General features: G+C 46.3%; 1 protein-coding gene across 3 annotated transcripts in view; it reads right to left on the reverse strand.

Moving 5' to 3' along the window:
* SLC7A8 (solute carrier family 7 member 8) overlaps nt 1–17,771 on the reverse strand; it is a 47,083-nt gene that overhangs the window by 21,567 nt on the left and 7,745 nt on the right. Inside the window, exons 2-3 of one of the 3 annotated variants that reach the window (XM_063089000.1) lie at nt 11,743–11,947; nt 10,660–10,811 (exon numbers count right to left, since the gene is read on the reverse strand). In XM_063089000.1, coding sequence (XP_062945070.1) covers nt 10,660–10,811; nt 11,743–11,947 — 357 coding nt within the window. Of the gene's footprint in view, nt 1–1,424; nt 1,575–10,659; nt 10,812–11,742; nt 11,948–17,771 lie in introns of those variants that run through there. The other 2 variants (XM_063088999.1, XM_063088998.1) reach the window with 2 other exon arrangements.

Here is a 17,771-nt window from a genome sequence, read left to right on the forward strand (position 1 = left end):
CAGAGACCTATGGATGCCTGTTGTCAAGTGCTCCCTTGCTTGTGGATACAGGAGTCTGGCTTCTTGCTTCTTTGCTTCTGAGCTGGCAAAGGGTCATTTTGTGCCTTCCTGAGAGAGCCAAGGAACACTTCCCTGCATGGATCCCCCAACCAATCTCACTCCTTCTGCCAAGTCAGCTGCCCCTCCATGAACCACACTGTTCTAGCCTGACGGGGTGAACACTGGGATGGGGCCATCTGGACAAGGAGCTGGATTGGTTGCTATAAGAACAGTGCTAAGAAGAGTAAACCAGTTGGGGCTCTCCTTGTAGTCAACTCTTGGCCCTAGAGGTAGATATTACAGGCCTGCGCCCTCCTCCCCAGAGGCACATTTCTAGCCTCATGGGCAATCAGAGCCAGAGCCAGGAAGGACCTCAGAGACCCAGAGCCTTATTTTATAGGTGAGTGAAGTAAGACCCCAACTAATCAGTGGCAAACAAGGCTGGGATGTCCCCCTCATTCCCACTCGTTTGTTCTGCCACTAGCAGCCTTCCTTCATCATATACACATCACTCCTCTTTCCCTTTGCCCACTCCCACATCCTCTCTCTCCCCTGCTGTTATCAGTGGTACCCATAGTCACTGCTGCCAGTGCCATTTGGGACTCCAAGTCTGTCACCTGAAGATACTGGCCTGGCCCCAACCCAGGTTGCTTTCTGGGCGACAGGAAGTAAGAGGCTGATATGGGAAAAGGGGAAGACCAGAGAGCTACTGCTCAGAACCCAAGAGAGTTGTGTCCGTCGCCCCCAGGGCTTGGAAAATCATTTCCCACAGGGCAACTTGTTTCTCTGCCTTGTGTCCCCTTCCACCAGTGCCCTTATCAGTGTCGCCCGCCCGTCACATATTCCCTCCTAATTCTGGAAACTCCACTTCTCAGTCTCCCTGGCTCGCACCTTTCTCAGGAGTGGGCTGCAGGCTTGCGAAAGCTTATTTTCCTTTAACATTTCCAGAACCAGCCTCTCCTCATCTTTTCAGATAAGTGAAAACAGGCAGCAGAAAGGGGGAAAAAATGTCCAGACTTGCCAAAGTTCATAAAGACAGATGGTGAAGAAGAGAGTGAACATAAGAAACAACAGGGGTGGGTGTGTGTGGGCGGGGGTGGGGGGAGAGGGAGGAGGTAAGGGGAGGGGCAAAACAAAGGAGAGAGAAAAGAGCTTGCAGCAGAATAGAGAGAGAAGGCCAGGACAGAAAAAACGATGGAATGTACTCAGCAGACAGCTGCTGAAAAAGGAAGCAGTGACGCCACTTTGTAGAATCAGAACGCCCTGTTCCTCTCCAGAACTTCAAAATAAGCACCTTTCCTAGACGGAGCTCCCAGCCCTCTGAAGCAGCCATAAATTTCACCTGGGTCACGGGACCTGCCAGAAGGCTGGTTTCTTCCTCTCACCTTCTGCTGGCGAGTGCACTTCTCTGCCTTCGGTCACCGCGCTCGCTCCGCTGGCTGGCCCCCCCTGACTCCCTCCCCTCTGGAGCTGGAGCAAGAGGGGCCAGGAGATGCCCCTCAGGGCAGCCCTCGGGTGTCCACAGAGGAGCCTCCAGGCCCAGCCTCAGGGGGTGTGTGGCAACGCTCGGCTCTGTGATAGGCTGGGCAGGGCTCCTTGGCCGCCTCCCCCTGCTCGTGGAAGGAACTGGGCACGTTTTTCTGATTGTGGAAAAGCTGCTTCAGCTTGGCCTATCTAACCTCAGCCCTTTCCGGATCTAGGCGGTAATCAGTGCCGGCTGCCAAAAGACACTGATATGCAAAGAAAACACCAGCCCTGTTTGAGTTCTAACACACACAGCCTGAGCCTCTGATAAGGTCCCAGTTCTGCCCACACAGGCCAGACTGAGCTGTCCTCCTCCCCAAAGACCTCAGAGAGGCCCGGGGAGAAATGAGTAGGAGAGTAGGAGTAGGGAGACAGAGTCAGCTCCCTAGACCCCTCCTAAATCCTTCCTTGCTACTCCCAGGGCCAGTTTTGCACAGGGTAAGGAACCCCGTTATAAAGTCTTTAGGTACCCTGCCTACCTAAAACAAAGGTTTGTATGATTGTATGTGTAATATAATTTGACTGATGAAGTTATATGGGTACATAACTTTGGTTAAAAATAAATAGAAACATCTGAACAAAACAGCAACCAAAAAAAAAAAAAAAAAAACCAAAACAAAGCAGCCCTTCCTCATAAACTATATTTAGATCCCAGGTTCTACAGAGTACCTGATGGGGAATTTGGTTTTGAAACCGATCTTGCCTACCACTCTTTAGCAACAGTTTCCCTTCTCCAGCCCCTTTCATCTCGAAGCACTAACAAGCACTGACAGCGTTTTAGAATCTCAGAACCCCCTCTAAAGGAGAGGAGGTGCTCTGAGCCTTTTGGAAGGGCTTCTCTCCTCCCAGAACAAACAAGCAGAGGACAAGTGGTGCAGAGAAACTAGGAATGCTCCTAGAGGTCCCAAGTCCCACAGCTTTTCCTGGACATTTTCAGCTAAGCTCCTGCCCACGCTGTCCTACCCCCTCCCCTCTTCCTCTTCCTTCTTATCCTGTTCCCTCCCGTGCCAGCTGCTGGACCTGGAGTTTCTGCTGAATCACCATCCAGTACTTAGTTCAGCCAAGAAGCCCAAACACCCAGCTCAGCATTTTCTAAGAGCTGAGTAGTTCTTTCTTCAGCATTAGCTAAACATGACTCCTGAGCTGGGTGTGGTGGGGGAGAAGAGAAAAAAGGAAGACACCCAGAGAGCCAGCGGTGTCATGCCATGCCACCTTGGGGGGGGGGGTGCCCCATTTTACTCCTAATCATTACTTTTCCAGCCTGGGCCTGAAAAATTCCTATCTCATGCCCCAATTCTAAGGGCTGATGCCCCCCAGACACAGTGAGGTTGATGAGGTAGGTTCTGCTGGGTCTTCTCCGCACTCAGGAGGGCTAGCCTAACTCTCCATCATATTCGGTCTTGGTTGAGAGCCGTGGGTCCTAGAAGGACTGGTTAGTTCTTGGACTGGAAGGCTGTGCACCCAATTTGATGGGCAGCTAATACGCAAACTTGGTAAACTCTCAAAACAAATCTTGCCCTTTCTTCTCTCCCCCAAAGCTCCCAATACCACTAGGCCTTATTCCCATAAGTCTTCTGATTTTATCTTGGGTATGTGATGTACATTTGGGGAGTTATGTTAACCCTTAAAAGTTCACCAGACATGATTAATGGGTGACTTTATAAGCCACAGATGCTGGCTACTGTGGGAAAAACGAAGGGATCCTTGAGAGTTGGCCACAAAAAGCCAGAGGGGAACTGAAGCTTCTATGCCAGTTTGAGAAAGTAATCAAGTTGTTTCCATACTTTGTGGAAACTGAACTCCAAAAAACTTCCTGTTTCAGGGAACCTCAATCTCATTCATTATTCTCCCAAGCAGGGGTGGGCACATTTCCAGAAACAGGCCCCTCATTCCCCAATTTCCAGGGTGTGGGCTATGTAGGCATACCCTTTGAAGAGCAGAACTTCAGTCCGAGAGTAAAAGCTGGAGACCAGAAGAGACACTATAGGAACTCAGGAAAGAGCAGGTGATCTGGACCAGGAATTGAAACATATTGAAACTAAAAAGAAGACTCTGACTTCTCAGGTAACCAGTGCGGGGAAAGAACCTGGTCTGAGAACAGACAAGAATTAAACCAATAAACAGAAGTGTCCAATACCAGTGGATCTCTAGGGAAGAAGACCTCTGTAAAACTCTTGAATTCTCTGTGATATATATAATTGTTTACTGTGTTATATAAACTCTAAAGCACTGTACCAATAGTTGTTCTTATTGGAGCTCAAGACTGAGTCAGTGTTACAGAAATGTAAAATGAAGATAATGGAGCTACTTTCATTCCCAGGACTACAGGCACAAGGAATACTCCAGGGGCCTTATAGAGATGGAGGTGAAATGGCACTAAAGAATGGACATTTACTCTGCCATTACAGATAAGGAGTCCAAAAGCACAGGGGACATCTTCCTCAGTCCCAGCGACAAATCTTAAGTATTAGAGAGTAAATGGGAAGGGTGGCAAAGACAGAGGGGCCAACTCAACCAGTGTGAACCACACCATATTTTAATGAGAAGACATTAAAATACGGTCCAGTGTTGTTCTTGATTTTACCCATTTCCCCAACAGGAATGTGCCATTCTTGACTCCTTCACCCTTAATCACCAAATCCTGCCAATTCTACCTCCTAAATGCCAAATACATCTACTTCTCTCCACTCCCACTGTCCCATCCCTGATTCACATCATTGTCATCTCTAACCTTTATTCCTGTAACTGCTTTGTAATCAGTCTTCCTCGCTTTGATCTTACTCCCCTAGCCAATCCATCCTTTACAGCATGGTTCTCCTAAAATACGAATATGATAATGTCACTCCTCTGTTTGAAACCCTTCAATGCCTTCCCATTGCTCCTAGGGTAAAACCCAATCTCTTTAGCATAAGACTCTTCATGATGGGGGTGCCTGTTTCTATCTACACCTCCTACTTCCTAGTCTATGCTGGGGTTACACTGAATTACTTGTAGTCCCTCCAAAGGGCGATGCTCTTTCCTGTCCCCAGACCTCGACACATGTTAATCCCTCTTGCTGGAACATCCTCCTTACCCTGTCCCACTCCACCCTCCTCTCCATGCTGGATACTGCCTGCCTATTTCCAACTGGTTTTCCAGCCTCAACTTACATGTCTCTTTCTCCAAGATTTTCTTCAACCCCAGTCCCTGTGCACATTTCTCTGACAGCTAGCTCCCTAGGTGTTGTCCTCTTGGGGAACTTACAACTTTGACTGAGTTTCTTGGTTCAGGAACTAAGTATCCCCACACATTGCACAGTGCCTGGAGCAGAACAGACACTCAAATATTTGATAATGATCGAATGATTATGTATCCCCATGGTAGCAATGAAGGACACACAAGTATACTTAATAAATACTTGTTAACAGAGAAGGCTTAATTTTCTGCTGCTGCTGCTTCAAACGAGAACGAGGGTGTTTTTGGTTCACTGCTGTCTCCCGTGTGCCAAGCACAGTATCTAGCTCGTCATGGGCATTGATAAATGTTTGTTGAATGAACAAAGTGTTGCAATTCTCACTTATATAATGCTTCCCAAGAGTCCCAGTCTCTTCCTAAGTCATACTGCTCTAGAGCAGGCTTTCAAGCAGGATCCTGGGTGAATCACCCTGAAGAAGACTTCTAAGCAGAGACCTGCTCAGCACCCTCCAGGGCTCTGGGGAAGACATGGAAGGCAGAAATAGAGAGAACACACTCTGCTCATCATGAACATTGGAGACACTGTGAAACATCTGTCATTTTTATTTGTAGACAAAAGAGATTCCTCCTCCTTGGTAGTCAATTGATCAACATATCCAGCTGATTCTACTCCTAAATCTTGTTTTTATCACCTCTCCATCCTTGTTACTTCAGTTTTAGTTCAGGCCACCACCTCTCTGGCTTGGACAAATGCTTAGCCTGCTTGTCTGCCTGCTTCAAATTTCACAGTTTTTTCTTCACCCAAATGTGAACCTAATCATGTTACTTATTCCTCTGCTCAAAATCCTTCAGTGATACCCTGTTCCTTGGATAAAACTTGTTCTTTTCTGCATGATAACATGGGATCCTTCAAGATCTGGCTCCTGCCCACCCGTTTAGCCTCATTTTTCTGTCACTCTCCCAGGTTCCACCCACACAAAGGTACTTGCTTTTCTCAAACAGGCTATTTCTCTGTTGATCCCAAATGTTGCCTGAGATGAGTCTTGCAAGTCTCTACTTGGCTGCCTTCCTGCTTACTTTCAAGATTTAGCTTAATCTGAGAGCCTTACCTAGCACTCCTCTCCCAACTTCAAAGCACCTTTCTCTGTGTTGCACAGATTCTTTTCATCACATTGTATTGTCATTATTTGTACATCAGTCTCTTCACTAGACTTTAATCTTCTCCAAGACTCTATAAATCATGACTTATTTCCACTCAGTGCAGGAGTTCAATATGGTGATTAACTGATGAATTTTCTGGTTTCTTTTTTTTTCCCAAAGAAAATCCACCTACAGAATAATTTTAGTCTTACTTAATGAATCATAAAAATGAAAAATGAGATTTTTAGTCAAATTGACCATTGAGTAAAAATTCATGTGAGTTTCAATAAATTTAGATTTTAAGTGCTGGCTAGTTAGAGGATGAAATACAGAGAAAATACGGGTCCTGGATGTATGGGAATCAAATCTTGGCCAGTCTGTTATTTGTCTGAATTCATATCCACAGGCTGATTAGACACCCAAGGAATTTGTGAACTAGGGAGGGGCATGAAGGCAGTGCCGCCCAGGAACCTGAGGCCATGTGCTTAGTGTATGGGAACCAGAAGCCTGGGGCTAGAGAATATAGAGGCTCATGGGAAAATAAACTGATATTAAGGGATTTCAATGCTAGGACAGACTGTTGAACCCTCTGATGTGAAGGGACTAATTTACAAGAGACTTGAAAAACAACACACACAAATTTCTCTTTCACAGCATCCTGCACCAGGCAGTTGGAGGTGTTCTGTAGAGAAATCACCAAGGAACTCAGGTGAAGTAATACATAAAATCCTTTCCCTTCCAAATAGCTCAAGGGAGAAGGAGAAATCTGAAGTCTTGGAAAACTAGCCTCTTAGGAATCTCAGTAGAAAGATAGAAAACAAGACAAGGCATTTTTTCCCTTGTAAAATGCAGGCAGGGTACTTCTTTCTCCTCAGGGCAAAGAAAGAGAAGAAGCTTCTTTAAGACATTCAGGGAGAAGAGGGGGACTCGAATAAAAAGAAAAAATTCTACTTCAGATGCTGGACATGACCCCAACCTCCAAAAAGAGGAAGGACAGGAGCTGTCTGAATGAAAGGTGACCCAGTCCCCAAGAGAAGGGGGACAAACAGATCCTAAAGGAAAGCCCAGAGTAAAGAAGCAAGATGCACAGATGGGAGTCTAGGAATGCCCCCTGTCCCCAAACACCTGGAGCTCTCTCTGTGTCACTGTGGTCACTCTGTTTATAACTAAAAACTCAGGTAATACCCACAAGAGGTAACTATATGATAAAAGGGCAAGCTGCAGAAATATCCTGTGAATATATATGTCTATTATCCAGACATATACATCAATAGATGCATTTTATTTAGAACTGTAAAGATGCTTATCCATTATTACTGTGGTTACTGGACAGGGGAAGGGTGGGGGTGGAGATAAAGGCGGCTTTCATTGTTGACTCTCTTTATATCTTATTTGAATCTTTTTACATGGAGAATATAATCATTTAATTATGAAATAATTAAAAAGAAAAAGAAAAGAGAAACACCTAAGCTAAAGACAAAAGAAGACACCAAAACCAAGTTCTAACACCTCCCAGTCCCCTCTTTCCTAACTCCCTCCTTCCACTAATACGCTTGCTCTGCAGAAGGGAGAAAGGCTTTCATTTAATTAAAATGTAAAATACTTGCTTTTTTATACCGCCTGGTTTCTAGAGATATTCTGCTGACTCAGCAGTGAATAATCAGCTTTGACCTAAATAATAGAATAACTCAAAGTGGCAGTGGCAGTTGCATAAGCATGATCCAAGTCTGCAGTTCCCTCTCTCCTTCCCTCTTCTCCCACCCCCTCCAGGCTCTGGGCAGGCAAGCCAGTTATAGCAGGTTCTTTCTGCCTCTCCACCCCCACCATCTGGCTTGTCCCAACTTCATTTCTCATCAGATCTCTTCCAAAACGGCCCCACCACGAACCCAGACTTGACCTCATCTCCTCCCTCCCACAGCAAACTCTAGCCGGGGCTTTGCCACACCGCTGTCTCCGTGGGGCTCTGCGCCCTGTCCTCCAGCACCCTCCAATATACGCAGTGACCTCTCCACAGAGGGTGGCCTTTCCTCAAAACCTCTCATTGCACAATGGATTGGGCCTTCATAAGCATGCCAAAATGAGACAGCAGACAGCAGAATTTCCATGTAAATACATTCATGCCCTACACTCAAGCTCTCTACTGCTTCTCTCAAGAGTATGGCTAGGCTGGGCTCCTCCCAGCTCTACCTCCAAGGAATGCTGGGCCTACTTTATGAAGCTGGCTTGCTTGACACCTGCTAAGAGGATGCGGTGGGCGGATGGCATACTGGAATAAAAGATATCAGCATTTAATGAAACAGAGCATCCACCATGCATTCCCGACAGCCTGGTTCCTGTTTTACTGGATACCTTAAGAGACTATTAGAGGGGCGTGTAGAAGTGGGTTTTTTTTAAAAAGAGTATTCAAAAACCAGAAAACAGAATCTCTGTACACAGACTCAAAGCAGCTGGGAGTGTCTGAACTACAGCAGAGGAGAGAGGCTGCTGTGTGTGTGGTTAATGCATGTATGTGTGCATCCTGCTGGGACAGGAATCGAGGTTCCACATGACCTTCACAGCCAGGAAGAGAGGAACACTGCAGAGGGTGAGGTGTGGAGCTGGTTCCCATTCCCCTCAAGGAAATAAGGAGGAATAAGTTTGGGAATAAGAAGGGTTTGAGGAGATTTTTCTGCTTGTGAAAGTAGCAGGACATTGAAAAATTCCTATCTTTGGAAAACAAGATTGACTACTGTTAAGTTGGAGATAATTTTCTTGCAGCTCTACTTAGGAGGCAGAGGATAGGCCAGATAAGTTTTATTGAATCTTTGAAGGCAGGAATGGGGAGTGGGGATAATCTTGTCATTTTTGTCACTAGTCAGAGTCTCTAAATTTCTCTTGGCTTGGTGCTAGCAGCATGTAAGTGGGGGTAGGCTGTGGAGGGGACTGTGTGAAGCCTGTTTTTTTGGAGCTGGGCCCCGCAGGAGCCATTCTTATCTCTTGGGAGGGTTTGGACCTTTCTAGCCTGGGGGGAGGCCCATGGGGTTACACTACTCCTGGGGGTCTCTGTGCAAGGGGTCAAGCCCTTGGCAGGTTTGGGGAATACAAAGGAAGCTGTGGGGTCCAGCTGCCCAGGGAACTCCACTCTGTGGCCTGGCTCCTCTCCTAGGAGAAGGACTGAATAGCCTCAGGGTTCTCGATTTCTAGTAGGAGGGTAAGGGTGGCTCTTGTCTGGGACACTTCAGTAGTACTGGCAGGAAAAAGGAAGCTGTGTATGCAAAATGCTGAAACAGCAGTGGCAGCACTCATGTGGCCCCCCTTCTACTGATGGCAGAAACAGCAACTCTTCCTGTATTCTCAGGCCCTCCTTCCTCTCCCCTCCCCCCAGCTCTGGGTCCAGCTAGGAAGCAAAGATGAAGTGGCCCCAGCAGCTTCACACCCCAGCCCACCCTCACTAACTGAGTTGACTGGAGCACTAGGCATCCAGCGTGATGCAGAGGGCAACCTGCTCCTTCTCTCAGGCAGTCCTTGTGACCATGACCCCCTGAGGCAGGCAGGATAACAATCCCCATCTCAGAGTGGGGTGGGGTGGGTAGCTTTGCCAAGCACTGGCTACTGTACTAAGAAAGTGCTAGAGTGGGGACGCAGGCTCAGGCAGCCTGGTCTGGAGCCCATGTTCCTCTACCTCTAGATCTCTGAACAGGACTGACTGAGCCCGAGGAATATGCCCCCAAATGAGTGTCTTAGTCCCACATTACAGCTTGCCTGGGTGGTGGGTGTCTATCCCAGGGTGGACCACCACTGCCAGAGAGGGCGCAGTTGCCAAGGAAACCAAGTCTTGGTCCTGGCTGTCTGCCCTGTGAGAGGCAATGGGGTGGGTGAGTGATCCCTCCCTCCCCCACCCCAGAAGTATGACAGAAGGAAAGTGTCAGGACTTGGGAAAGGTTATGGCCAGGATGATCACTACCCTCAGCTAAGTTCATGTGTGTTGGAAGGTGTGGGAAGGCAGGAACTGAGCTAACGCTAGAAGTGGAGCCTCTGAAACGTATAAAAGTATTTACTTTAGAATTTAGTTTTTCATTAAAGATGTAAAGTGCCCCAATCCATTGGGATCCCTGATATCAGAAATCAAGAGTTGAGATTTCCTAGACACATGGTACTGCAGAACATCTCTAGAAAGTCTCTCTAAGCTGTTCCAGTTCACAGAGTTCTTTTCCCCTTTTCTGAATTTTCACTGCAATTGAATCCTAACCACAGGATCTATTTGGCTTTTCCCCCAGTTAGAAAATTCATCAAGGGCAGGGACCATGGACAAACTCTCCTCCAAGAGAGTTTAAAAAGTGTGAGTTGGCAAGCTGAGGTACAAGCAGACATGGACCTGCTGCCGTGAGGCCAGAATAATCTTCCTAGCAGCTGGAAAAGCCAGCATGGGGCCTGCCTCCTTGGGTAAGTCACTTGCCTGGCTCTCTGTTACCTTATCTGTTCCAGGAAAATGGTACAACTGGCCCAGCTTACCTCATAGATTTGCCATGAAGCTCAAATCAGATAATGTAGGTGAAAGTGCTTCGTGTAATGTAAAGAACCCTGCCAGTGAAACCTACTGTGTTCTGAGGAGCTATTTAAATTTCTTCTTTTTTTAATGCCAGATAATTGTATGCAGAATCCATTCATCCAAAACACATTTGTAGGAAATTGAAAGAAAAGTTATGAAGAAAAAAATGAGTGAAGGAAGGAGAACCAGAGACATGGAGACACCAGGGAGGCCAAATGAGGTTGTCCTGAGAGCAAAGCCCGGATGACACTTACATAAGCAGATGGCAGCCAGGAGCCGGAGGCCAGACTCTGGGGGGAAGCAGGTAGGAAAGAGTGGCTGCAGCACGTAGTTGGAGAAGGTGAGGGCGATGACAGCCTGGTTGGTGGGGTAGATCACCAGCAAAGCAATCCACAGCCTCAGGAACCTGAGGAGGAAGAGGACAACCCCGCCGCCAGGCATGGCATGGCAGGGATTCAGAGTCACCAGGGGAAAGCCCAGGCAAGATGGTGGGCAGCCGTCAGCAGAGGAGATGGGTTAAAGGGGTGTGTCTCATTTTTTGTTTTCAGGGATGCTGAAGAACCCAGCACCCACCGCACCCCCAAACGAGCCTCCCAGCCTCTGCAATGACAATAAAATGCTTTAATGATGAAGAGCTAAGTTTCAACTAGCACTAACACAAGTCTTGACGTTCTTCTCTCACCCCTCTCCTTTTATCATCTCTTCTCTACAATCTGGCCCCCAGCATCTAAGGGTGGAAAAATAAAACTTGCAACCCTAGAATTTTGATAGCCAGGACATGCAAAGGGTGTGGCTACTCAAGCCACTGCCAGGGGAGGCATCAAGCGGGGGTTTGCTGGGGCGGGGCCGTCCACGCCCTTTGGCCCATCAGTGAGGGTTGAGCTCTTCCATAGCAGGGTTGCAGAAGCTGAGGAAATTCAAGACGGGGCCTGACTCTAGAGGAAGGCCATTATTCTTGTAATGTGAGAAGAGGGTGCACTGTATCTTAGGTGGTCACTCTCATTTGTCAAGAGACAAAAGGGCCTTGTTTCTGTGATGTGCTTTCTCCGGGTCAGTGTTGTCATGTAGTTGTGTTTGCTCTCACTCACAGAATCTTGCCCACTAAGATCAACAGAAGATTAAAACTACAAACCTGGTTCCTCCACCACTCTCAGGAGCATCAAGGGGACACAGGCTATTCTAGCAACCATGACACACAGGCAAAAGAGAAATCCATCTCTCTAGCTCTCCTCAGCACTCTGGAGATTAGAAACCCTCAGCTTCCTCTGATCTGATCTCTTTCTGTGCCATTTTTCTCCTCTTTCTCTGGCCACTTATGTCTCCACAGATCCTCTTACCCAGCCAATCCTCCGAAGACATCCTTGACGTAGGAGTAGTCACCTCCAGATTTGGGGATGGTGACCCCAAGCTCAGCATAGCAGAGGGCTCCCACAGCTGTGATGATACCCGTCACGATCCAGACGATGAGAGCAAGGCCCACAGAGCCGGCGTTCTCCAGCACCCCCTTCGGTGAGACAAAGATTCCGGAGCCAATGATATTCCCTGCACGAGGCACCAAGAGTAAGTAAGGAGGGGAGATAGGAATGTTGGGACAATTGGCAGGACTGGCATTTGCAGGGTGGTCTCATCTCTGATCTGATTTGAAAATGCCTTCGAGATGCGTAAATGATCTTCAGGCAGGTGTTTCTAGCAATAATTCTCCCTGGAGTAGGGTGAAGAGGAAGAGAGAACTGACACGTGTTGACCAGGAACTCAGTCAGGTACTTCACATGTCTCACTTAGTCATCAGGATGACCCTACGGATTCAGATATTATTTCTCACGCTTTACAAACGAGGAAACTGATTCTCGGAGATATCAAGAGAGTTGCCTAAGTCCACACGGTACTAAGTCTCACGATCTTCTAACTGGGCTACACATGGTCCACCCAAGGTGTCAGAGACCATCTACCACTTAGAAAGCTTCAGAAATGAGCCGAAAGGCAATATCTTTTGGACAGACTGTGGTCATACTCCATGACTGGGGGTTTTCAAGATCTGTGAGAATGGACAGCACTTGTGGAGGCTGGCTTCTACCCCACACACGACAGCCCCACCCTTGGTGAAGAACATGAAATAGCCCTATGAAAATAGTCCTGGTAGTCTGAAAGTGGTCTGTAGGAGTGCAATATGTGCAAAGCCTCAGCACTACATTCTTCCAAAGATCATTCCCCACCAGTGTTGCATGTGGCCCTCAGAACAACCTTATGGAATTCAGGAAGAGGAGGAAGGGCAGGTATTTCTCTCCCTATTTTACAAACCAAGAGATTAAGACACAGAGGGGTTAAGTGGCTTTCTCCAAATTCCACAGCTACTCATGGGTAAAATTGGATCTAGAAGTCAGACTCCTGATGCTTAATCCAGTGCTCTTTCTGCTAATCCACATCTGCTTCGGTATGCAAAGGGCTGGCTTTCTCTTGAGAGGCCAGTAACAAGTACTGAATGGCTAGCTACTGGGTTGTGTGTTTTGGGCTGGGGAGGAGGAGGAGTGTGGGGGCAGTCCCTGATATGCTTCTTCCCGAGTTTTCCTTTATCCATGTCTTGTGATTAATGATAGTAATCAGGGCCCATTGGACAGGTACTTTGAAAGCTCTTTCTTCACACCCCGCCCAGCTGCACCACTAAATGCCTGAGGACAAAAGCAGAGACTAAAATGGATCCAGGTGAAAATGCAGAGCTGGAGTATTATGAGGCCAGTTAGACTTGACAGTTTTCTGAAGACATCCCAAATTCCTACCATCTCTCCTTGGTGGTTCGGAACCAGTGAGATGGATAGTGTAAGGTTCTATGTTCAACTTTCAAAAACTGACTTTCAGATCTTAGCCATAACCCAGTTCTGAAACTTTCACTTCTAAACCAAAATTCAATTTTTAATCCAGGGCCATGCATACAGCTCTTGCAGTTAGAGGGGAGGAGAAGGGAACATTCACATCCTAAAAACAATAATGTTTTATTCCTCTGGGATACAGAATATGCTGCCCCTTTCCAAAGGAAAAAAAATTGTGAGATAAGTATGAGAGGGAGAAAGGATCAAGGAGGGCATAAAAGCAACAACCAGTGAGACTGAAATAACAGAGCCAGAGGGCATGGGGCCAAAGCTAGATACAGATAAAAAGGAAGCACATTTCTGTCTCAAACACGTCTTCTTTCTTTTGGTGCTAACAGTCTATCCCAACAGGACAGGGTTGCACATAGAAATGAAAATAAAAGAAGAAACAATCCCTCATCATCAAATTTAAAGTCAGGCAAAGAGAAGATCGAAAAAGGAGATTTGAGTGCCATCAGTTCTTAAAGACTTTTCCTTTTCTTGTATGTTAATGTAAATTCCTATGATAGGAACAAGAGGACATCTTTCAGCCCTCATCTCTCCTCATCCAGTTCCCATGTGTGCATTGCATGAAATGTTGGGGTGGTGAAGACTAAAAGACCAGTTATTAGTATCCCGGGACTCAGGACACATTTTTCCTGTCAAATGACTCTTACCTGACATAACTAAATGTGCTGTTGTTCTGTGGAAGGCACCAAGAGCTGGGGAATGAGAGCACTAGAGACGGGGTTACTAATGTTGCTGAAAAATGATAGTAAATTCCTTGCCTAGCAAGAAGTTATCAAAAGAGTGATCTATAGGGCATTTCAAAGCCAGCCAAGAGAAGAGCAATAGAACTAGGGTTATAAAACCAGCTCAAGGGTTTAGAAAAACAGTCAATACATGGAGAAAAACAAGGTTTGACTTTGGTCTTTAAGGTAGTGAAAAAGGACAGAGAACAGCTAGGCATTTCTCAGAGCCAGGAATGGCTGTTGCAAGAAGGAATGGCTGGGTGGGTGGGTGTTATTTAAAAGATCTGATATTCTCAGGAATGAAAAATGTTAATGTTCCACTAAGGGTTCTTGGAAAACAAACACCGCAACAGGAATCAGTAAATCAGGATTAGTAAGCCCTTCTCTTCTGCTTTTGCTCTGACATTTCCAGAGCATGTGCGCTCTCTCCCTTTTCTAGGTTGCAGGAGCCACCTGAAGATTGGCTGTGTAACACCAACTGCCCTTTGAAGGGTCTGACCACTTCCTACATCCACTTATTCTTGGAGGCTTTGTGACCTTCCAGGGAGCTGCCAGCGTGATTGTGAGGGTCATAGGAGATTGGCACTGGGACAAGAGTTCTCACTTTATAAAAATTGGGTTCTCCTCCCCCCAAAAATCTTAATTTTGACCAAATTAAAATTACAAAGATCCTTGCCTAAAGTGAGCACTAGGGAATGGGAAGGACAGGAGTGCCTTTCTCTGATTCTAGGAAGCCACTACCTGGAAAACCAGAATCTGAGAACATTTCCTCCACCTTAGCAGCTCTGGGACTTCTGCAGGGGGAGGAATGTCACTTACAGCAGAGCAATGTTCTGGAGCTGAAAGAAAATTTATGTTACGTTTACTCAAAAGTAATGTCTACTATATACAACCTTTAGTGTGATTATTTGATTAATATTTATCTCCCCCACTAGACTGTAAGCTCAATGAGAACAGGAACTGTGTCACTTTCCCTCCTCCGTGAAATGTCACCTAGGAGACACTCGATAATGTTTGCTGAGAGCAATTTAATATACTATACTTATTTTTTTTGGAACCTCCAAATCTTGTAAGGATCTTAAGTGTATATTTTAGGCAAATGAAAAAAGCAACCCACTTATTTCACAGCTGAGGAAAGTAGATTGGCTATTATTACCATCTCCAATTTATAGGGATAGAAAGTAGGTCAACTATTAGTCCCATTTTCCAAGTGAGGAAAATGAGGGAGGCATTATTATCCCTGTTTTATGGATGAAGAAACTGAGACCCAGAGAGGTAGTTATTTGCCTAAATCGCAGGGTAAGTTAGTAGTGACTGGATTGGAACCTAAATCTTCTGTCACAGCTTCAAGCTTTTCCCTGAAAATAATAGACCTTCCCACATACAACAAGGTCAGTCTTATATGCCCCACTCCATAGGCAATGGGAATGGTTCACAGAAGGCACTTATTGAAGAATTGCAACACAGATCTGGCTCCTTCCTTCTACTGCAATACCACCTTCCATGGTGATTTATAAAACATTCACATCCATTACCTTACTTAATTCTCATAACTACTTTCTTAGGTACTATCATTCCTATTTTACCTTCATGGAAACTGAGGCTCAGAGAGGTGAAGAGACTTGATCTAAGTCACACACTACATAAGTAGCAAGGCCTGAGTGAGAGCCAAGTCCTTGGGCTCTCAGCCCAGGTTTCCTCCATGACTCCATGCCGCTTCTCCTCTAGAAATCGCACAACAGGCATTTTACCTGCAGGGCTTTTTAAACTTGGACACTTCCCAAATGAGACCTTCCTCAAGTGGCTCTGAAAAAGGAGAATTGGGAAAGTGCTTTTCTACCTTGACTATGAACCTTTCTTGCTGAGATGTAGGAAGAAAGTTGATTACTTTGGGGATTTTTTTCTCCATTGCTTAACCCTTAGCCTTATTGTCTATAAAGCCATTTAATAATGACAGGCACACCTGTCTGGTATTGCTGAGGTACTCGAGATAAGGGTTTTAATCTTGCTTCCAATTACCCTAATTAATAAAATAACCACCTTATCATATAGATCTTCTTTAGCAAAAAATAGATTCTAGGATGCCTGGACAATGAAGCCCAACTTGGCTTGTTCTGTCAAAGAAAAGCCAAGAAAACCATTCCATGAAAAAGGGGCCAAGCTGTATCAGTGGGCAAGTCTTCACTAGAAAAATGGCTGGAACTGAGAAAATCTACATTTGCCATGAATAATCACTAACTGCCCTACCTGTAGGCCAATACCCATGTGACTCCCATTAAGGCATTAACTCATATCCAGGCCTGTCCACACTAGAATGTTGTAGCCATCAAAGAATTTCCTTGGGCGTGGAGTAATGATGCCCAATAGACCCTCAGATCAAAAAGCTTTTGGCTTTCTTCACTTACTCATGCTAGTCTTGAAGTCTGTTCAACTTCCTCTTGGGGCTTGGAGGTTCTGGCCATTTTCATGATGTCCGGAGAAAGCTAAGGCGAACCTGGTTTGTGCTTCTTTCATAAAGTGGCTGGGAGGATCTCAGAGCCTTTCAGGACTGGGGAACAGCATGGGAGCAGGGTATGGCATGCTGTGGCCAGGCTTTCTCCTCACACCATGCCTCTTACCCTGGATGCACTTTCCCATCAGGACTGTACTAGCAGCTACCTTGGGGTTGGGGACAGCTCAAGACTCTGACACATGCCCTGCGGAGTTGGAGTTGCTGTCTACTGCAGGACAGAGATGCGGAAGGTGCTGCAGGACCAGCTGTTCTGGATTCCTTACTGAAAACATGAAAAGGCACTAGACGCAGAGTTGGAGGAGCCCCTGAGTCCTTGCTTTGCCACTCACAAGCTGCGTGACCGGAATTTTTCTGAGAATCACTTCCTTCATCTGCAGAATGGGAATAATTGTTTCTGCCCTGCCTACCTCACAGGGTTGTTGTGGGGATAAAGGGAGATCATGTATATGTGAGGCACTTCTCTAATTTGTGGAATGCTAACAAATATAAGGACTTATTAGGATTTATAGCAGCAGGGGCAGAGACCAGCCCTAGAAAAATCCGATGGGCTGGCTTTGGAGGCTTGGCTCCAAAACAGCACTGTACAGCCAGGATCATGAAGTGTTGTCTGAATCATTTGCTTGTGTAGGTATAATTTTTAGATGCCGCAGGTGGGCGGGCAGCAGGTAATTGCATCTCAAAAAGTATTTATTGAGTGCCCACTCTGTATGTGCTTGCTCTGGAAGGTAATTGGGACGCACTTGTTCACACATGGAATTTTAATGAAATAGATGTAGCCGACTACCACCCACCAGCCGCTGAAAGACAGGCATTGCAGGCCTGAGGGGCTGAAGTTGCAAATATGCCCATTAAAGACTCACATCTTGCCTTCAACATTGCCCTGTCTGCTGGGAGAATAGGCACCCACAGTGAGAGTCTTTGTCTTCCTCAGTGGTTTTCAAGGGAGGACAATTTGCCTGCCCCACCCCCCCACCCCCCACCTCCAGGGGACAGTTGGCAATATCTGGAGATGCTTTTGGTTGTCACAACTGGGGTGGGAGTGCTACTGACACCTAGTCTGTAGAGGGCAGGGATGCTGCTAAAGATCCTACAATGAACAGGACAGCCCCACCCCAACAAAGAAGTATCTGGTATAATGGTACCAAGGTTGAGAAACTCTGTTCTACCTTCAAGCTTCAACATCATCATCTGGTTAATCTCTAAAATCCCATTCAGATTTAAACCTGGACGATTTTTTTTTAAAGCCAGGCACAAAAATG

This window comes from Cynocephalus volans, chromosome 3 (assembly GCF_027409185.1).
Source record: "Cynocephalus volans isolate mCynVol1 chromosome 3, mCynVol1.pri, whole genome shotgun sequence".
Taxonomy (NCBI): domain Eukaryota; kingdom Metazoa; phylum Chordata; class Mammalia; order Dermoptera; family Cynocephalidae; genus Cynocephalus; species Cynocephalus volans.